Here is a 21,140-nt window from a genome sequence, read left to right on the forward strand (position 1 = left end):
TATTTGGTCGATTACGTGTTGATTTCTTCTTTGTAGTTGGCTATACTTATGGAGTTTGGGTTCCTATCAAGTTCTTGTTTACAGCTTGTCTGCAAAATACTGTTCTACATTTTAACATTTAGTAAGAATAACCTTTAGTAAGAATGGCTCAGACCTTGAGACCCTTGTCCTAGCTAACAAGTAGGCAGAATCCAGGCAGGTCCCAGAGCAGTTGGCAGTGGAGGCCTTGGGCAACTTTCTGTTTCCCAGAAGGAGACGCTGACCCTGTGCTGGGGGTACTGCCAACAGCTGAGACCCAGGGTATAAGGGTGGCCCCACCCCCAGTCACCCTCAGCTGCCCTGTTATGCCAGCACCCAGGCTCTGCAGGCCAGCCTACTGGCAACTTCCAGGGCTGGTAAGTGCCCACCCATAGCAGGCATGCCCATCTCTGTTGGGGGTCCAGCTGCAGAGGGAAAGGCCCAGGTGGAAGGGAAGAGCAGCCCAGTCCTTGCTCCCCTGGACTTAAGGCTCAGAGAGGGAAAACAACTTAGCTTATGCCACACAACAATATTGTTTCTGAACAGTCCAGGAAGTGGTGTACAGGGAACCTAGGGCTACCTATATTCTTAGGGAAGGAGTAGGGTGGGGTGAGAGAAGCATCGGTAGGTGTCTCTTCAGGAGTGGGGCTGGGCTGAAGGAACTGCACATGTTCCAACCCCCTGGCTCAACCCTCACTTGTGGTCATCTTTGGGGGCAGGAAGGCTTCCTTTCAGCATCAGGGATAGTACTTACGCAGGAGTTCCCTGGTCCACAGCTTTTAAGAGAGAGAGGAAGGGAGATGTAGAAATAAATGTTCCACTTATTTATACATTCATTGGTTGCTTCTTGTTTGTACCCTGACTGGAAATCACACCTACAACCTTGGCGTATCTGGTTGACGCTTTAACCAACTGGACGACTGGCCAGGGGCTGTGGTAGGGATTATTGACTATTCTTTTTCTATGGTACAGGAACCAGAGGCCCAGAGAGGTAAAGCAACTTGGCCAGGATCTGACAGCAGGTTACTGCCCATGCTGGGACTTGAATCCAAACCGCTTTACAGATCAGAATTCATTTTGCTGCCACTCTGACTCCCAGCTGGACCTCATGAGACTTTATTCCAGGTTCTGACCTCTCCAGACTTGGTTTTCCTCCCCAGCTAGAGAGTGAGGCCAACCTTGCCAGCAACATGGCTCTGGTACCACTGCCTCAGCAGAACTCCAGGGCGGAAGCCGACAGCAGCTTCCAGGTGGTGGGCTGGGGGATCCAATGATGTAGGGGATTTTTTAATTTATTTTTTACTTCATTGATTTTAGAGAAAGAAAGGAAGGGGGAGGGAGAGAAACATTAATTTGTTCCACTTACTTATGCATTCATTGGTTGTTTCTTTTATGTGCCCAGACTGGGGATCGAACCCACGATCTTTGCATACTGGGACAATGTTCTAACCAACTGAGCTACCCAGCCAGGGCTGTAGGGGACTTCCCTCCAGTTTCCCAAGGTTCTTAAAAGTCACTGTGATCTCCTTGGACCAGTGTCGCCCCAACAATGTGTACACTGGAGTCCTTATCTGCCAGGGCAGCATCTGCCAGGTACAGGCCAGTGCAACCTGGCATGAGCTCCCCATGGTGGGAGGAGGGGTCTTGAGAAATAATTAATTCCCTATGGTGCCTATGGTGGGAGAGAGCAAGTCCATGGAGTATAGAATTAGACCTGGACGATAAATATTTGATCATTTTTTTAAAGGTTTTAATTATTCATTTTTAGAGAGAGGGGAAAGGGAGGAGAAAGAGAGGGAGAGAAACATCAATGTGTGGTTGCCTCTCGCACACCCCCAACCGGGGACCTTTCTCTCAACTCAGGTATGTGACCCGAGTGGAAATCGAACGGGTGACCCTTTGAGTCGCGTGCTGGAGCTCAATCCACTGAGCCACACCAGCCAGGGCTATTTGAGCATTTTTAGCAGCATGAGAACACATTGGGTTGGAACAAGATTTGGGGGTTGTAGGAGAAAGGCTCAAGTTGTGGTGGCAGCTGCCAGCTCATTGCTCATTTGTTCAGTGGTGGGAGTAGAATGGGGGGTTGGTCTGTCGCCCATCCAGGGTGATGGGGGCAACCCCCTAATCTATAATGGCCTGGCATGTGGTGTGACTTCCTTCTTAGTGGAGCCCTGTGGCAGGAGCCCCAAATCTTCACCCTTGTGGGGCTCTTCCAAGGCTGGATCAATTCTGTTCTAAACCCCTTGCTGGACTAGCGATGGTCTGAGGAGCCCCCAGCTACACCTGTGGGGAGATGGCATGTGACCTCCTTCCTCTGGGCCTATCCCTCACCCCAATCCCAGCCTGTGTGGCTGTGACTCTAATAAAGAAGCCAACCCCGTACTCTCACACCTGATCTTTGCTTTGCCACAGTGACAGTGGCTTGGAGCAAGAGGCAATGAACAGTTACTGACAGAGTGGCCTCCACTCACTGAATTCACTCACAGCCCCGAACACCAGGGATTGTCATTATCTCTGCCTGACAGAGGGAGCACTGAGGCTGAGCGAGGTCGGGTGACTCACCTGAGGTCACACAGCCAGTGTGGGATCTGAGCCCAAATCTGAGATTCTAGGCCCCCTTAACCACATGTCATTGTGGTCAAGAATATACTGTACAGCAAAGTCAAAAGGCACATGAGACACTGGCCAAAGAGTGTTTGCCACTTGACTAACAGAAGGCTAATGTGCCTGATATAGAAAGAGCTAAATGTAACTATTAAGTAATAAATACAATTATGTGAAAATTATACATAAATAGAATTATATTATATAATAGTTTATCAAAATAAATTTTTTATGAAAATAAAAATTTAAATAATATATCATTATTATTCCTCGTCGTCGGCAGCCGTCCGTCTCGAGAGACGATGGGGTAGCTTCTTAAGAGTCTATCTGCACCGCCGAGAATGGCTGTGCAGTCCGACTCGGGAGTGACACGGTATCTGTCTCCTCCCGTGTTGAATCGACATCTTGCGATGACGCTGGAGTGTCCTCTCCAGTGAAGCTGAAGCTACAGAGCCTGGGCAGGGTGATATGGAGGGTCTGCTGTTGCCCACGCAGCAGACCCCCCCTCTCTTCGCAGCTGAAGGGTCCAAGGGAAAGACGGAGTCAATACAGCTTGGCTTCAGGTGCGCCGCAGGAGTTGCCGGTGTTGACTACAACGTCAAACCGCCTTAGGGACTCCGGCTCCGGATTTTCTGTTGGGGTTTACTCCCTTAGCCTTTCCCCTGAAGAGGTATGCCGCAAGGCAGCGGAGGTTTTTTGGAGTCAGAGTTTTCCTTCTCTGATGTGCCCTGACTGGAAGATCGAACCAGCGACACTTAGCTCGCAGGCCGACGCTCAATCCACTGAGCCAAACCAGCCAGGGTCTATCATTATTATTATACATCACTATATATGTATATAAAATCTATATATTAAAATATATAAAAAATACAATTATGATTAATATATGAAGAGTCCTTAAAATCAATAAGAAAGAAACAGCCCAGTAGTATAAATATGGGTAAAGGATGTTAGCAGTTCATAGCAAAGAAACACAAAAGAGTCTTGAAGATACAGACACACCTTCACCTTCACTCATTATACTAGAGATATGAGCAAACTTTCTCAAGGATCTGGTTTTTTCAACCAATGGGATATGCAAAAATCATGGTGTTTGAGAACTCTGTGGGTTTCCACCTAGGTGGGTAGGTAACTGGGATGTCCCCAGCAGGGATGGACCTTGGGCATCAGAGCCAGCAGTGCCACCCTGGGGGTCTGCCTCACCTGTCACTTTGCATTGTGTGGATGACAAGGGTACAAAGATAGTTCCTGCCACATGTCTGGAAGGAAAAGAGACTGAAAACAACCCAGTGTCCTCAGGAGGAGACCACAAAATGCACAAAGTCTGGTTCACCGAGGTGGGGAATATTATACAGCTTTGTAAAAGGTAGAGGCACCCTGTTCACTGACCCAAGGGGTCTTTACAAGAGAGTGGAGACATGGACCACCCAAGGGCAGAACTATGTGTGCGTATGCGTGAGTGACACATTGTTATTTGCTGGTGGGAGCATCAAGAAGCCCAAGAGAATCAGTCAATTTACTTGGGTGTGAAGGGGCCAGGGATGCAAGAGATTTTCCAGTCTTCACAGGGGAACTTTTTACACATCTTTTTTGGGAGGGCGGGGGAGGGGATGTTACACACTGTTTATTGATTTTGATCCTTTGAGAAAGAAAGAAGAGCCCTAGTCTCTGAAAATGCTTTACAGTTTCTCATTTTAATATTTGTGCCAATGGTGCATGTTCACAATCCAGGAACATGTAATTTGGTGCAAATAATGGGAATTATTTGAGGCAAGGTACTACAGTTATCCAAAGGCTGACCTCCTTGTTGTCAGAGATATGTGCTCTTTAGAGAAAGAAAATGCTGTCACTGTCACCTACTGGGTGAGGTTGACTATACCAGCCATCTTATTTAAAGAGTTCTATGTTTTGGTTTTGTCTGTGCCTTTTTATTTTTCCAGATTTTATTTATTTTTAGAGAAAAGGAAAGGAAGGAATAAAGAGATAGAAACATCAATGTGCAAGAGATACATTGATCAGTTGCCTCTCACATACCCCCAACTAGGGAGCTGGCCCACAACCCAGGCATGTGCCCTGACTGGGAATCAAGTTGGTGACATTTGGGTTCACAGACCGGCATTCAATCCACTGAGCCACAGCAGCCAGGGCTGTGCCTTGTTTTATATAAACTCACTCGATGTAGGAGCATGGCAGCTCTACCACTCGGTACAATGGCCACAATTGGTTATTTGTGTTTTATTTATTTACATCCTATCTAATTTGGAAAAATATTTGGGATATTTTTATATATTGGTGTTCTATTACTGTGTAACAAATTAAGCCAAGTGTAGAGGCTTAAAACAGCACAAATGTATTTCCTCGCAGTTCCTCTATTGGTTGAGTCAGGACACTGTTTAGCTGGATTTACACATCTTTTAGATGGTTGAACCATGTGAGGGTAGAAATTAAATTTAAAAATTAACACTAAGTTAAAGAAGAGCAGTACCCCTGTTTGTGCTGGAGGGAGTCCAAGATTTGGGTGTCACACTGCACTTTAGGTGAGCCTTAGGGTTGCTGATCTGAGTTGCTAGAGGCAGCCCCCCCAATCAGGGAATGGGCCAAGAATTGCCTGGGATTCCAGGCTTGTAGATAGGCCTATGTGCCACAGCCCACAACCCTTGGCCAGTACAAAGGGGATTGCACCTCTGTCCCTCAGCTGCATGGAGTCAGGGTCTGTGGGACCCCATAGCTCCGTGCCCAAAATATGGGTGCCTCCAAAGCTGCCCACTGCCCCTAAGAGTCCCTGACACTCACCCAGACTGACTGACCACCAAGATTATTTGCATTGCCATTAAGCCACTTTACAAATGGGGAGACTGAGGCCCAGAGGGGAATGCTAGTGGCTCAGCAAGCTAAATCAGTCCAGGGGCCCTGGCCAGAGCTTAAAGAGGTCAAGTCACTGCCTGTTCATTGTCCAGATGGAGAAACTGACGAGTGGGTGTTGGAGTCCAAGAGCATATGGTCTCTCAGCTCGGAACCCCCACAAATACTCAAGAAAAGAGTAATTTTCTTTTTTAAGGAGAGGGAAAAGAGAGATAGACAGAGACCAAGACACTAAGCTGGACTTCCTGCTCCCTCTCTTTCCCTCCATGCTAGGGTCCTGGTGACTCAATAAACCTGGGTTCCCGCCCCTGCAGCCGTTGCCTGTTTCGCCACCCACAATTGGAGTGGGAAGGAGCCGAGGCAACAGCTTCCAGTCCCCACTTCCTGTCCACCTGCCAGTGAACCCCCAGAATCTTCAGGGGCTTCCCTCCTATTATACAACCACCACTGGTCTCTCCACAGGCCCCGCTTTGGCCCCAGCTGGGCGCTCTCCCATTCCCTCTTCCCTCCACCTCCAGGCAACCCCCACCCCAGCGCCCCAGGCCTCAGTGTGATGCACGCCTGGAACACAGTGCTTGGGGAGGAGGACCCCCAGATCCTCCAGGGAGGCTCCCTCTTAGTGACTGAGTTATCTAGCAGGGTTTGTGTTTCTTTTTTGGTTAAAGCTTTATTGAAATATACTGTATAAACTATACAGTTCACCCACTTAATTCAGTGGCATTTGGTGCATTCACAACGTTGTGTAACCACCACCTCTGTGTAGTTCCAGAACACTCTATTACCCCAAAAAGAAACACACACCCCTACCCATCCCCATCAGCTGTCACTCCCCAACCCCCTCCTTCAGCCCCTGACAACTGCTAACTCACTTCTTGTCTCTGGATTTGCCTGTTCTGGACATTTCACATAAATGGGATTAAATAGTATTTACCCTTTTGTGTCTCACTTCTCTCACTGAGCGGCGGGTTTTCAGGGTTCATCCATATTGTAGCAAGTGTCAGCACCTCATTTCTTTAACCCGCTGAGTCAGGGGATTCCGTTGACCCCAGGAGACTCTGCATTCAGTGACCATCTGACTACTGAGGTCCTGGGACACTGCGCACCTTTAAATACACAGCCTGAGTGGACAAAGCAGGCAGGTGACTCACAGACACTGGGGCCACCTGCTTTATACTGACTAACCATTGGGACTTATTCTGGTGTCTGCTGTGAGCAGCGAGTGAACTCAAATTTTCCCCAAATAATTAACAAGGGTTTCTACACCATTTACACTGGGGGTAGGGGGTGGTGCGGGGAGCAGATCACCTCTACGGGGAGCGGTCCTGGACACCTTAGGCTGTTGAGGATGTCCCTTGCCCCACACACTCACTACCAGGAGCATCCCCACCTCTGACAACCACAGATGTCCCCAGACAGTGTGCCCTGAGGGAATAATCACCTGGGTAAGAACAGTGAATTCTTATGCGTCTCAGGAGGGCACATGGCTCTGTGGCCCCCACTGCTTTTTCCTGTCCTTTCCTGTCCCCGTGACTGAGGCTTACCCCAGCACCTGGACATGCGGGCCACAGCCCACTTTTCTCAGGTCACAGGGACCCCATGGGGAGAGTCATAGAGAGCAGTGTATGCCTCTCTGAGGACTGTGTCATGCTGCCCCTTGTCCAGGGGACCCAGGTATAGGGTGCGCCGGAGGCAGCCTCTCAAGATTTGCAGGAGTTGGGACCCTGAGCCTAATGCTCCTTGTCTTCCTGGAGTGTGGTTCAACACCCACAAGTCCCTGTGGTCCCAAAGTTGAAAAAAGGAAGTGAGGATGCCCAGTCCCTGCATGGGGAAACCTCAACGGCCTCCAGGCATTCGTCTATAAGAGGTGGTGGGCAGGCAGAGGCACCCTGGAGCTCCCACCCAACCATGATCCGCAGCCACCAGCACTCCAGCCATGCCCTGGCCCTCATCTTGCTAGCTATGCTGCTGGGCAGTGAGTGGGGCCACAAGTTTGTTCATCCATCTAGCCAGGCCCTGCTCATTCTGGGGAATAGCCGCCCACGATGGCCAGCCCCGGTGCACTCACTGCAGAAAGGGAGACTGAAGCAGGAGCAGGGCAGGACCCATTTGCTGCTTAGGATGAATGCCTCAAGGGGAGGGAGGGGGAGCTCTGGGATAGTTGACTCAGTTTCTCCATCTGTAAAATGGGCAAGGCCCAGTGCTTCTCTCCCAGGGAGGTGAGTGTAGATGGGCCCAGCAGGGACAGGTGACTGCTGCTGATAATTAATGCCCCGTGTTTCCAGGTGCAGCATGGGCTTCAGAGATTGTGGGCGGGCGGGAAGCCAAGCCTCACTCACGGCCCTACATGGCATCACTGCAGATAGGGAAGGAGCACTTCTGTGGAGGCACCTTGATTCACCCGAGGTTTGTACTGACTGCTGCTCACTGCCTGATGAACATGTAAGTACCCAGGTGGACCTGCCCTTGGTCAGAGGAGGGGAGGCAGGGTCCTGCCCTAGGTCTAAGGAGGGAGGTGGCCTTGCCCTGGGTCTGAAGAACATGTCATAAAGGGAGCTGAACTCTGGGCCTCAGGATGCCCATAGGAGGCCAAGTGATGGGTGCCCTGCCATGACCCCTCAGGCCCCTGGCCCTGGTGAACGTGGTGCTCGGGGCTCACAACCTGCAGACTGCCGAGCCCAGCCAACAGCGGTTCTCCATCACTAACCAGTTCACCAACAACTACGACCCAGACAAGAAGCTCAATGACATCCTCCTCCTGCAGGTGAGTAGGCGGGGCCCACAGGGCCATAGGATCCATCCATTCATCTTCAGCAAACATGTATTGAGCACCTACTGTATGCCAGACCCCTCCCTGCACATGCTGGGACATAGCCTGGTACATAGTAGCCCTGATGAGGAGAGAGCCATTGAGACAACAGATCCACAAATGGCTGTCCCACCTGCCTCCAGGCCTTTGAGCTGGATGTGCCCGCACCGGGTGCCCATCCACCTGACATCCTCACCCCCAACTTCATTACCAGCTTCACCTCAGCAAGAGCTCCCCTCACCCAAGTGGAAAGAAAGCCACCCCTCCCAATTTATAGTTCACCATCTTAGCATTTCCCTTGGCTATATGTGTGTTGGTCTGTTGTCCTTTTCCTGGCTTCTCCAACTACCCAAAAGATCTGCTCCCTGAGGGCAGAGGGAATATCCCCAGGGCTTAACAGAGGACCAAGCATACAGTTGGCACTCAATAAGTGCTTTGTAAGTGAATAGATGTTACATTGACAAATGCTGTAAAGGGGAGGTCCATGGTGTCAGAGAATGTAAAACAGCTCTGGTGGGGTTTGAAGGATCAATCAGAGCAGGATCCCTGGAGGAGGTGCGCCTTGTGTTAGAACCTGGGAGTGTCTGGGAGGGGGTTGGGCAGAAGGAACAGCATGTACAAAGGCCTAGAAGAGGCACTTTGGGGTGGTCAGGATGTGAGTGAACGTGCGAAGGGGGTGTCTATGGGGTCTGGAGACAGGTTCTCACTGCCTACACATGCTTGCTTTGCCCCAGCTGGACCATCCTGCCAACCTCAGCACTCAGGTCGCGGTTGCCCAGCTCCCTGAGCAGGACCAGCTGCTGCCCCATGGCACCCAGTGCTTGGCCATGGGCTGGGGCCGCCTGGGCACCCGTGAACCGTTGCCCTACACCCTGCAAGAGCTGAATGTCACCGTGGTCACCTTTCTGTGTCGGCCACAGAATGTGTGCACCTTTGTTCCCCGTCAAAAAGCTGGCATCTGCTTTGTACGTACCTGCCTGGCTCCCAGTGCCCTGAACAAAGTTTGAATGGGCGGAGGGACCTCCTAAGAGGCTGGGGTTGCGCTGGAGCAGAGAGGGCTTCATGAACTGCCCACAAGAGGGAGGGTGGGTGGGCAACTGCAATTCAAATCCATCCCCTCCTCACTGAGCAGCTACAGGCTGTGCCTTGATTTCCCCATCTGGAGGAGGAGCACCCCATCATGAGGGGTCAGCAGGTGATGCATGGAATGGCCTCAGTTCCCACGGGCACAGAGGGGGTGCTCATGTCATACCTGGTGGCCTTTGTGGGTCTAGGAAATTTCCCACCCCGGGGCCCCCTTGTGGACTCTGGGGAAGTGTTGGTGATGGGCCCAGCCTCATTTCAGGGGTTCAGGTATATGGCAGGAGGCCAGTAAATGCCTGCTCTCCTTCAGAGTGGCCTCATCTCCCTCTGTTGTCCACATGTCCACTTGTCGGACTGGAAAACATTTTACCACTAAATAGCATTAGGTTGCCACCAGATACACTTTCCCTGATGTAGACACATCCTGGGTGACTGACCAACCTGTCCCCACCCTTTCCAGGGAGACTCTGGTGGCCCATTGATCTGTGACGGTGTCCTCCAGGCTGTGGACTCTTTCCTGATCAAGGAGTGTGCCAACCGCCAGTACCCTGACTTCTTCGCGCGTGTGGCCCTCTATGTGGACTGGATTCAGTCTGTGTTGAGAAGTGTCGGGGGTGAGAGCAGCCCCTGAACCACTCCCTCCAGATGCCCCTCACGGGGCTGAGGCCAGAGAACAAGCTCTAATGGGGGTCAGGGGGCTGGTGCCTAGCCTCACAGTGATGTCAATAAAAATTGAAACCCTCCTATGGCTCCTGTCTCTCCTTCCCATATGGGGAGATACAGGGGAGAGTAGACAAGGGTCCCCAGCTTCCAAGTCCCCAGACTCCAGACTCTAGATGGGGGTTTTGAGCAGAAGCCTGGAAGCTGGTGGAGAGCCTGAGTCACAGTAGGTCCCACTCCCCAGAAGCCCATAAATATGGGTTCTAATCCGGCCCCACCACTGTGGCCCTGGGCAACATCTCTGTGTCTCGGTTTCCTTGTCTGGGAAAGAGAGCCACCGCAGACATTTCCCAGAACTGATCAAGGAGCCCCCAACCCTGGCCCTCAGGGATGGGGGTACCATGTCTGGCTCTGTGTCCCCAGCTCAGGGACTTCTGGAGAACCAGGCTGTCATAACATGGAGTGCCCAGGGCCTGCGGAGCTCCTGACCCAGTCAGGGGCAGGCAGAATGGCTATTAGGGAGGCTTCCTGGAGGAGGCAGCAATGCCTGACAAGGAACATGAGTAAAAGAGACCCAGGCAGAGGCACAAGTGCACAGGAATAGGAAGTTGTGCCGTGTGGCCGGAATGGAGACAGTCAGGGGTGGAGGAGGAAAGTTCAGAGATGTGGTGGGGCTGGAGCATGCAGGTCCACAGACATGAACTGGGGTGGGCTGAGGAAAGGCCTGAGGCTGGGAGGAGGTAGAGGTCATTGGCCAGTGGGTGAGTGGCCATGGGAATGAGGCTCAGAAAGAAGGCCCAACTGCTCACAGGACAGACCAGAGCTGGAAGGCAGCTCCTTCCTTATTGATTTGTTCTGCCACCACCTGGTGTCAGTGTACAAATTCAAGCAAGAGCGAGAACTCTCTGTCCCGCCCCCTTTTGCCACTCTTTTACACCTCACCTCAGGGGAAGTATTACCAGGAGCAAATGTGTGCTGAGACAGGGCACATCACTGCATCCTGGGAAATGTACCTTGATGAGTGTCAGGGGCATGCTGGGGATTCCCTGCACTTGCCAAGGGCCCAAGGTGGGTAGGTGGTTTCTATAAAACCCCACAGCGTCAGTGGGGAAAAGAGGTTTGCTGGAAGGAATGTCGGGAACTGAAAGACCCACACAAACACAGGCTCTGTTCTCTGTGGGCTTCTGAGTGAAAGATGACTCAGGGAAGCTCTGCATAGCAAAGATCAGATGCAAGTGCGGGAGTGGACGATGTGGGTTGGGGGTCACTGGGTAGGTTCAGGAAATGACAAACCTATGGGACTAACAAGCAAGATGATCAGCAATTTGGGAGGCCTCAGGGGGCGAGGGGTTCCCCAGGAGGGGCATCTATGCTGCTGGGAGCCACTCTCTACAGCTCAGGGGTTCCCCGGCCTCCAGCAGTGGGGAAAGAGACTCAAATCATTGTTTTCTTCCTGGGGTGTAACTCAGGTCTATAAAGTGCAAATGTCTCACTTGGAAGACTCATTACTCTGCATTGTCACTGCCACCAGTACTCTGATTGCAAATTACAAGTCTAGCATTTGCCTCCCAGCCTATACCCATCAGGCAATCACCACCCTGCCCTCCTGGAGGTGGTTAATGGTTAATAAGCCCTCCTGGATATCACTTTCTTATCTAAAGACTTCACAAACTCATTCACTCCTTGGGACAATCCTATGTAATGAAGCTTATTACTGTAGTTTCCCTTTTACAGACAAGGGAACTAGGCACAGATGGGTTAATCAGTGGTCTGAAATTACGTAGTGGGCCAAGCCAGAACATGAACCCAGAGTTGATCTGCTTGACCACCATGAGACGTGTGAACATAGTATACAGGTGGTGCTCAATAAATGCAGCTTTGGTTAAATGGGGTCTTCCTGCCTGAGTCACCCCCCCACCCCCAAGATACGGCTTCCTCCACTTTCCACCATCCCCAGACTGGAAACAGGGCTGTCTATGCTGTAGGTGCTTACTAAGTGCTCTGTGGTAAATTTAATGCAATTGGGTGGGGACCCTGCTAAGTAGGGAGAGGGACAGGACTGGTTGATGTGCATCTGATGAAGGGAGAGATGAAGGGCAGACACTGAGTGCCTGCTATGTGCCAGGCTCTCAGAGAGGAGAGCCACCATCCTCACTAATGAGATATGGAGATTCGCTTGCCTGTGGCCATACATGGAGGAGGGCCCTGGGACAAACAGGACTCCAGCTCTGAGTGTCCTCAGAGCCCCAACCACTTGTTCCTGCAGATGGATCCGTTGGTTCCCTCCCCTGAACCTTGCTCCAGGTCAGGAGAATCGTTGCTTCTTGTGACATCCTTGGCTACAGCCGTTGTAGCGGGAGAATTCTGGGGGAAGTGGGAAGAGGAACAGGGCCCTGGGGTGGGGGCAGGGCCCTGGGGGGCCCTTCTCCATTGTTTTGGTCTGAGTTCTTCCACGGCTCCAAGCAGAAGCTTCAGTGGACATCCATGGTCCAGCCCCCAGGTCTGGGCAGGATTCCTTTCCCAGGCCAGAAAAGTGTTCTACAAAGCTCAGGATGGTGAGGGAGTGGGAGGAGTTCTGCTGGCGACCAGAGACTCATGAGGTCCTGGGTGGGAATGAGTCCACCATTGTGAGCAACAGCAAAGGGGGTGCTAGAAGGCTAGGCCTGGAGGGGAAAACCCAGGACTCAGGGAGGTGGGTAACAAATCATTGTCCTGCTGTGAATTGTGGGGCCTGTATTCAAACTCCAGCTCGGCTCACCGTGTCACCTGACAGGAACTCATAGGGGAGGCCTTGCTGTGGCCTCAGGTTCCTCATCTCAAATGGGGACCCTGGCCGGGTGGCTCGTTGGTTGGATGTCGTCCCATACACCAAAATGTTGCGGATTTGATCCCCACTTGGGGCAAGTATGAGAGGCAACCAATCAATGTTTCTCTCACATCACTGTTTCTCTCTCTCCCTCTCTTCTTCTCTCTCTAAAAAATCAATAAGCATGTCCTCAGGTGAGAATTTAAAAAAATCAAATGAGGACCCAGCAGCCCCCTTTACCCCTGTAAAATGTCAGGACAGCTCTGAGTGCACCCTCATTATTATAGTACCCTAGGTAAACTAAGGCATGTAGGGTAGCCCGGTTGACATTCTTTGGGCCTAAAGTTGCCTGATTTAGCAAAAATACAGGACACCCAGTAAAATTTGAATGTCAGATAAACAATGATTAACGTTCTAGATAAGTACGCTATTTGAGACACAGTTACACTGAAAAAAAATTGTTCGAACAAAAACTCATAGACACAGCCCTGGCTGGTGTGGCTCCATGGACTGAGCGCTGGCCTGTGAATGAAAAGGTCGCTGGTTTGATTCCCATTCAGGGCACATGCCTGGGTTCCTGGCTGGGTCCCCATTTGTGGGTGCATGAGAGGCAACTGCACATTGACTTTTCTCTCCCTCTCTTTCTCCTTCCCTTCCCATCTCTCTAAAAGTAAATAAATAAATAATCTTAAGTAAATAAACCTCATAGACACAGACATCAGTATGGTGGTTACCAGAGAGAAGTGGGATGGGGTTAGTAAAGGGTAAAGGGGGTTAAATATATGATAATGGAAGAAGATTTGACTTCGGGTGACAATTCAGTATGCAGAGGATATATCATAGAATTGTACACTTGAAACATAATTTTATTAACCAATGTCACTCCAATACATTTAATTAAAAAGAAAAAATATTGTTTATCTTACTTGCAAATTTGTGCCCTGAATTTTATGTGAAGCCAGCCCAGGCCCCCGGCATACACCATCCCCCACTGCCCACTGTTCTTCCCATCATCACCCTCATCCATTCCTAGGGGTGGAGAAAGGAAGTGGGGACACCTGGCCCCTCTGTGGGGCAATGCAACGGCCCCCAGGCTTCAGGCTATAAGAAGGCCAGGTAGGGGCAGGGGACAGAGACACTGGAGCCCCCGCCTAACCATGACCCCAAGCTGCAGACCCTCTGGCCCTGCCTTTGCCTCCATCCTACTGACCTTGCTACTCGGTGGTGAGTGGCCCCATGTGTCTGTCTGTCAATCTGTTCCTGGGAACTCATTCCTGCCTCTCTACTGTGCCCTCCACCCAAGTGGCCCCCTTATCCTTATGGAGAGGGTGGCTGGGATAGGGAGACCCATTTTCAGAGGAGGAAACTGAGTTTCAGAGTGGTGAGGACTCCAGAGGCCAATCTGAACCCCAGAGGTGGGGTCATTGTGCATGCTTTGGGGTCTCCAAAGCCAAATTAAGTCCAGATGTAGCTGTGTCCTGGCAGGGAGCATTGGCCTCCCTTTCCTCTCTGGGCCTCAGTGGGCAGCAAGCGTGTGAAGAGCCCTGTCCCTTGGGTTCTTGGTGGGAGTTCAGGGGGCTAATTGGCCCACTGCACTGGGTGGGGCTCCTCCACAGCACTCACCAACCCCACCCCTGAATGTCTCCAGGCCCCGTGCTGGCCTCTGAGATCGTGGGTGGCCGGCAGGCCCGGCCCCATGCATGGCCCTTCATGGTGTCCCTACAGCGGCGCGGAGGCCACTTCTGTGGTGGCACCCTGATAGCCCCGAACTTTGTCATGTCGGCCGCTCACTGTGTGGATAGCAGGTGAGTGACTCCCAAGTACACCTTCCCTCTTCAGGTCCTCTGTTTCCACATTTGTCAAAAGAGGGTGGGGGGGTTAGGGGGCGGAGAGTGAGACCAGGGCCTGGGCTCCTCCAGAGAGCCCCCATTAATGCATCTTCTCCACCAGGTCCAAATTGGGGCATTCAGCCAAGGGGCCCAAACCTCTGTCCTGGGTGATGAGGCATCTCATGGGCATGGGGCTGGGCTCAGCTGAGCTCTGGAGTCTCTCCGCCATCCCCAAATCACAGAGACACCTTGAATCACCTGCATCCACTTTGTCACAGGAACTTCCGGACAGTGCAGGTGGTGCTAGGGGCACACAACCTGGGGAGGAGAGAACCCACCCGGCAGGTGTTCGGCGTCCAGCAAGTCTTTGAAAACGGCTTCGATGCCCAGAGTCTGCAGAACGACATCGTGATTCTGCAGGTGTGGGGCTGGCTGGGCAAAGAAATGATGCCCCAGGGTGGGGAAGGGCACCCAAGCAGGTGCAAAGGCCTGGGGGTCTGAGGCTTGGGGTGGGCAAGGGAGAGGCTATAGACTGGAGGGTCATGTCTGGCTCTAACTGGGTAGGTCACCTCTGTGCCTCAGTTTCTACCCCACCTGGCTGGGCTATTGAGCAAGTGAACAAGAGGATGCAGAGATCTGAACAGTGGTCCATCAACAGACTGTTGTGATTATTTGTAGCCTGTGGTCAAGGGCAGGGACAGTCCCTGTCTTTGTGAGATGGGGCAAAATTCTCCACATTTAGACTGGTAGAAGACTGGGGAGAGAAACCTTCCCTTCCCCACTGCTTGCAGAGTTATGATTATACTCTGTAATATCCAGGAAGAGGGTTTTGTTGTCATTGGCATTGCCCGTAGTTTGGTGTATTGAGTACCTACTGTTTGCTACACTCAAGACATGTCCAGGGTTGCCCTGAGCCACTTGCTCCTACTTCACAGATGGGGAAACTGAGGATCAGGATGGGGAACATCTTGCAGGGTGGGCATCCTACTGCATAAAATCCCAGAACCACCATGGGGCCTCAGATGGGGAAACAGACCTGGAGAGGGGTGAGCCCTGTGTGACTGGTGCTCTGTCATGCCCACTACAGCTCAATGGCTCAGCCACCATGAACTCCAACGTGCAGGTGGCCAGGCTGCCTGAGCAGGACCAAGGTGTGGGCAATGGGGTACAGTGCCTGGCCATGGGGTGGGGCCAGCTGGGCACGAACAGGCCACCACCCAGAGTCCTGCAGGAGCTCAACGTGACTGTGGTGACATCCCTCTGCCGCCCTACCAATGTCTGCACACTGGTGCCACGCCGGCGGGCCGGTATCTGCTTTGTAAGTATCTGTGACCCCCTCCCAGACCCACCCCACTCCCACCTGGGCTGCAACAACAAGAACTGCAAGCCTGACTCCAGGGAGGACTTCACAACTCTGAAAGGTGGTGGGTGGGGGGCCCTGGAAGCATAGCCTCCTAACCTCACTTGGCTCTGCACGCAGGGGGACTCTGGTGGGCCCCTGGTCTGCAACGGACTGATCCACGGGATCGACTCCTTCATCAGGGGAGGCTGTGGCTCTGGCTTCTACCCAGATGCCTTTGCCCCCGTGGCACAATTCACAAACTGGATCAACTCCATCATCCGCCGCCATAATGACCACCCTCGTCTCCACCCCAGGGACCCTGCAAGTAGGACCCGCTAGAAAGGGCTGCCCTGGTCACCCCACCTCACCTGCCTCTGACCAGGCCCATCCCATGGTGCATTATGCAGCAACTGGAACAATAAAAACCCTCTCTGTTTTGTAGAAAGTGTCTGGGTGTTTGTTGGTTGTGCAATTGGAGATGAAATGTACTCAGGAGAGTGTCTTGGGCGTCTCACAAGTATGCTGCCACCAGGTGGCAGCAAAATCAGGGCATTAGGGTAAGAAGTTTCTTCCCCACCTGCCATAAAAGGATGTCAGTTACCATTTCTAGTTTCCCTCCTGTAAATAAAACCCATTTTCATGTGATGACACAAAGCACTGTAGCAGGTGTTTGTTGAGTGCTTACAAAGTGCAGGAATCATTCTTAGTCTTTGCAAGTTTTGGCTCATTTGGAGCTCTCTTTAGCCCTTGAGGCAGGTCTCATTAGCGCCCTGTTTTACAGATGAGAAAGTGGAGTGTGGAGAGGTGAAGCCATTCTTGGAAGCCTGGATTTGAGTCCCATATCTGACTTTTGGCAACTTGGTCGCTGTCTCTAAATCTGTTTCCCTGTGGGGAGGAGTGAGTTGCTGTCTAGAAAGGGCATTGGGGTCTCACTAGGTGACAGAGACAAGCCTCCCCAACCTCTCCAGCCTGTAGCTCTGACAAGGGGGCAGGAGCAAAGCAGATGATTCCCAAGGTATCCCCCAGCTCTGGTGGAAGTTGCTGTTCTGGGGGACATGATCGACTTGTACCCCTCTTCTGCCTTCCTGGGCCTGGGAAGAAGCTCTCTGGGGCCACAGGTGGGGACCACAACAGACATGGCCTCTGCTATCATGCAGCTTACAGTCTGATGATGGGGGAGGGAATAGTCACCCAAGCCAACAAATAAATGAGGGTAGTAACAACAGGTAACATACACCCCCACACACAAACACACCACGAGTTTAGAATAAATCTTCTTTCCCTCTCTGGACCCTGACCCCAGATTCCCTCCTTCAGGAGTTCAGCTACCTGGGTCCCCTCAGGGCCTTTGCCTTGGCTGTTTCCTCTGCCTGCCTGCTCTTCCTGCAGGCTGTCCCCTTATCTGGCCTTCCCCCAAGTGCCAGCTGCTCAGAAATGTGACCAGCCTTTTCCACTTAATACTATGTATATCCAAGTGGTCCTTCCACGTCCTCACTGTATCTGGAAGTGTCCAGGGCTATTTATTGAACTGCTCCACCTTCCTAAGTCATTTCAAATTTTGTTGCAATTTTCAACACTGTTATATAATCTGAACTCCATATCCTCATGGGCTTTCATTCAGAACTTCTGATATTAATAAGGAAACATGTTAGGACCTAACAGATCACATTTATTTACTATTCTTTTTTGCATGTATGAAATAATCTGATGTGAGAAGAAAAAAAAGGAAGGGAAAGTATTGTGCACTGTTCCAATAAGGGAAATCCAAGGTCTGCCACCCACTTCTGGTACTAGCACCTGCCCCCATAGGTTCACGAGATGTTGACCCACCATTTCCATCTTACAGGGGGCCATGTGATTCAGGTTCCGCTCCTCAGAACCTGCCATCCCTTCCCTGCCTTGGTTGGTTTGAGAGGAATCAGGTGATCCAAGCTCAGCCCATCAGAGGCAGCCTGGAGACATTGCCTGGAGCAATGGGGAATTGGTAGAGGAACCCTCTGAGCCACAGGGCTGAGTTTGGGGCTCCTGGGCTACAACAAGGAGACTGGTGAGGAGAGAAGCCATCAAGGAGGAAGAGGGAAATCAGAAGCAGAGACCTGACATTGTTCAAGGTGCCTGGATCAAGCCACACCTGAAGGCAACACCTAAACTTTCCATTTAAATTTCTTTATTGAAGGCACAGTCTTTCCAGCTGCTCCTACACACCACCTTTTCAACATTCTACTTATTGGGGTGTCAGACCCCAGAGCCACAGCAATGGGGACAAAGATATGGGGTGACCTTCCTCCAACCCCCTCCCAATTTCCTCTCCAAGTTGGAAGAAGAAGACAATGAAGGGAGGTGCAGAAAATGAGGAAATGGGTTGTTTACAAACTGTAGCCTCCAGCCACTGTTGCGAAACGTGAGGACTAGGACACTCTTGTGAGACTGCACTAAGGGGTGGGGGCTGAGGTGGGTCCATCCTCCTGCTCTGCTCCTGCATCCTGAGGGGCTGCTCCCCACACCAGGGTCAGGCGTGGGCCAGATACACAGAGGCAGGAGCAGGAGGTACCCCTCATGGTGCAAAGTCCAGCAGGAGATAACCCCACCCTGAGGAGGGTGGAAGTAGGGGGCGGGCTCCCCTTCACCCAGCTGGATGACTGCTCATTGGGCAGATAGGGCCTGTTGGAGCCCCACCTTCCACTCTCATAAGAGCGCCCCAGGTCCTTGCCTGGGACAGCGTGGAGGCCACAGCAGCAGCATGGCAGACCTCTCAGTGCGCCTGGCAGCTCTGATCCTTCTAGGAGTGGCCCTATGTGGTGAGAGTGGACCTGGGACTGGGGTGACAGTGGGGGGCCACCAGCATGCAGGGCAGTCAGGGGGCCCCCTCCATCAAACAAGACTGTCCCCCAGTCCTACTAGGTGGACAGAAACAGGGCAGTGCCAAGATGAATGGAAGGATCTGAAAGTCCAGGAATTCTCAAAACTTGGATATGAAATGTGAGCTTTCCCCACAGTGAGAACACGCAGTTCCACAGTGGAAACTGACATCTCGCATGTTCAGCAGCTGGCAGGAGTGTAGGTTTGGTCTGCCCCACTTTTCTTATGTTTAAATCAAAGTTGTTAGGCTCAGTGTATATTGTTCCCAGGACTCCAAGGCATCTGAGTTTGTGACCCTGGAGTGTGGGGCTCCAGTGATGGAATTCCAGGTCTGCAGGGGGCTGGCTGGGTTGGCCTGGGGGTGGAGGGGCCCTCTGAGGGCTGGGCTGCAGTCATCTGGGGAGTCCTCATGCCCATCTGCCTACACCCAGTGGGGCAGCCCCGCGGCCGGATCCTGGGCGGCAGCAAGTCCAAGGCCCATGAGCGGCCCTACATGGCCTCAGTGCAGGTGAACGGCACACACGTGTGCGGCGGCTTCCTGGTAGCTGAGCAGTGGGTGCTGAGTGCAGCGCACTGCCTGGAGCATGTGTGAGTGTTGGTGCTGGTGGTAAACACAGAGCAGGGGACTGGGGTTGGGTTCAGGTGGGGACACAGATCTGAGGTGGACACTGCCCCCACCCAGGACCACCAATGAGACGGTGCAGGTGCTCCTGGGTGCACACTCGCTGTCACAGCCTGAGCCATCCAAGCACCTGTATGATGTGCTCCAAGCAGTGCCCCACCCAGACAGCCGGCCTGATACCATTGACCATGACCTCCTTCTGCTGCAGGTCAGCCAAGTCTGGCCTCAGTCCCTCCTGCTGCATGGCCCCCACCACCCCACGCCTCCCAACCCTGATGCCTGCCGCCCCCGCCCCAGTCCCAACGAGTCTAGCCACAGTCCCTCCTGTTGCATGCCCCGCCCTGCGACTCTGACACCCGCATCCCTCCACCCCCAGCTTTCTGAGAATGCCACTCTGGGCCCCGCCGTGAAGCCCCTACCCTGGCAGCAAGAGGACCGCGATGTGGCGGCTGGCACGCTCTGCGACGTGGCCGGCTGGGGTGTGATCAACCACTCGGGCCACAGGCCCGACCTCCTGCAGTACTTGCTCCTGCCGGTGATCGACCGTGCCACCTGCAACCTGCGCAAGTTCCACGATGGCACCGTCACTGAGCGCATGATGTGCGCAGAGAGCAAAACCCGCCGGGACAGCTGCAAGGTGGGGGGTGGGGCAGGGTAGGGGCTGGGGAGGAGCAGGGCCAGCAGACAGAGAGGGGGTGAGGGTGGGGCGGGGGATTTGGGGGAGGGTGAAGCCAAGAGGGCAGGCCCTCCAAAAGGGGGGCCCCGCAGGAGGTGTGCAGCTATGGAGAGGGCAGGGCCAGAGGGCGGAGCATTGGAGTGTTGGGCGGGAGGGCAGGGCCCACGGAAAGGACCGAGCTGAGAGCGGGGAAGCAGGGCCTTAGCGGGTGGGGCTTGCAGTGGTAGGTGGAGCCCGGGAAGACTGACACGGAGGGAGCAGGTTTGGGCTGGAGGGAGGAGCGGGAATAGCAGTGGTGGAGCCAGGGCGGGGCACCGAGGGCAGGGGGCGGGTCTGGATGAGGTGGGGGTTGCATCCTCCTCACCGCCCTGTCCACATAGGGCGACTCTGGAGGCCCGCTGGTGTGCAATGGCGTGGCCGTGGGCGTGGTCACCTCGGGATCCCGTGTGTGTGGCAACCCCAAGAAGCCCGGTATCTACACTCGTGTAGGAAGCTACACCGCCTGGATCAACAGCGTAATGGCTGGGGGTGTGGCCACCTGAGGAAAACCTGAAAAGCCGGGTCACTAGGAGCAAGAAGTCATTGGCTCCTGCATTTCGTCACTTTTTAAAATATTTTATTCCCGTCTCATTTTATTCATGTTTTTGTTTTAAGATTCCACATATAAGTGAAACCATATAGTATTTGTCTTTGTCTGACTTATTTCACTTAAAATACCCTCTAAGTCCATACATGTTGTTGCAAATAACATTACATTCTTTCTCGTGGCCGAGTAGTATTCCACTGTATATATGTACCACATTTCCTTTATTCACTCGTCTATTGATGGACACTTAGGTTGTTTCCGTAGCTTGGCTATTGTAATTAATGCTGCAGTGACCATAGAAATGCAAATGTCCTCAGATAAATACCCAGAAACGGGATTGCTGGATCATATGGAAGCTCTATTTTTAATTATTTGAGGAAACTCCGT

The 21,140-nt window shown here is 52.5% G+C and overlaps 3 protein-coding genes across 3 annotated transcripts; all 3 read left to right on the top strand.

Annotated features, from left to right (window-relative positions):
* The first annotated feature begins 7,359 nt into the window (after window positions 1-7,359).
* Window positions 7,360-10,110, top strand: LOC149999544 (myeloblastin-like). The gene is made up of 5 exons (XM_090289119.1): window positions 7,360-7,456; window positions 7,767-7,923; window positions 8,104-8,245; window positions 9,025-9,255; window positions 9,834-10,110. Exons 1-5 carry the CDS (start codon window positions 7,390-7,392, stop codon window positions 10,002-10,004), a joined length of 768 nt encoding a protein of 255 aa, XP_090145245.1. The 5' UTR covers window positions 7,360-7,389; the 3' UTR covers window positions 10,005-10,110.
* A 3,873-nt stretch (window positions 10,111-13,983) lies between these two features.
* ELANE (elastase, neutrophil expressed) lies at window positions 13,984-16,455 on the top strand. The gene is made up of 5 exons (XM_090289117.1): window positions 13,984-14,063; window positions 14,488-14,644; window positions 14,947-15,088; window positions 15,756-15,986; window positions 16,149-16,455. The coding sequence occupies exons 1-5, from the start codon at window positions 13,997-13,999 to the stop codon at window positions 16,347-16,349; spliced, it is 798 nt and encodes a 265-aa protein (XP_090145243.1). The 5' UTR covers window positions 13,984-13,996; the 3' UTR covers window positions 16,350-16,455.
* Window positions 16,456-18,707: 2,252 nt separating this feature from the next.
* On the top strand, window positions 18,708-20,852 carry CFD (complement factor D). Its single transcript, XM_090289118.1, has 5 exons — window positions 18,708-18,808; window positions 19,301-19,457; window positions 19,552-19,699; window positions 19,868-20,128; window positions 20,548-20,852. The coding sequence occupies exons 1-5, from the start codon at window positions 18,751-18,753 to the stop codon at window positions 20,707-20,709; spliced, it is 786 nt and encodes a 261-aa protein (XP_090145244.1). The 5' UTR covers window positions 18,708-18,750; the 3' UTR covers window positions 20,710-20,852.
* Window positions 20,853-21,140: the final 288 nt, after the last annotated feature.

This window comes from Furipterus horrens, unplaced genomic scaffold (genome assembly GCF_987537825.1).
Source record: "Furipterus horrens unplaced genomic scaffold, mFurHor1.1.pri manual_scaffold_10, whole genome shotgun sequence".
NCBI lineage: Eukaryota > Metazoa > Chordata > Mammalia > Chiroptera > Furipteridae > Furipterus > Furipterus horrens.

Coding starts and splice junctions, on each gene's coding strand:
- LOC149999544 (XM_090289119.1), top strand. CDS start 7,390: ATGATCCGCAGCCACCAGCACTCCAGCCATGCCCTGGCCCTCATCTTG. Junction 7,457..7,766: donor GCTAGCTATGCTGCTGGGCA/GTGAGTGGGGCC, acceptor CCGTGTTTCCAG/GTGCAGCATGGGCTTCAGAG. Junction 9,256..9,833: donor AAAAAGCTGGCATCTGCTTT/GTACGTACCTGC, acceptor CACCCTTTCCAG/GGAGACTCTGGTGGCCCATT.
- CFD (XM_090289118.1), top strand. CDS start 18,751: ATGGCAGACCTCTCAGTGCGCCTGGCAGCTCTGATCCTTCTAGGAGTG. Junction 18,809..19,300: donor TCTAGGAGTGGCCCTATGTG/GTGAGAGTGGAC, acceptor GCCTACACCCAG/TGGGGCAGCCCCGCGGCCGG. Junction 19,458..19,551: donor GCGCACTGCCTGGAGCATGT/GTGAGTGTTGGT, acceptor GCCCCCACCCAG/GACCACCAATGAGACGGTGC.
- ELANE (XM_090289117.1), top strand. CDS start 13,997: ATGACCCCAAGCTGCAGACCCTCTGGCCCTGCCTTTGCCTCCATCCTA. Junction 14,064..14,487: donor ACTGACCTTGCTACTCGGTG/GTGAGTGGCCCC, acceptor GAATGTCTCCAG/GCCCCGTGCTGGCCTCTGAG. Junction 15,089..15,755: donor ACGACATCGTGATTCTGCAG/GTGTGGGGCTGG, acceptor TGCCCACTACAG/CTCAATGGCTCAGCCACCAT.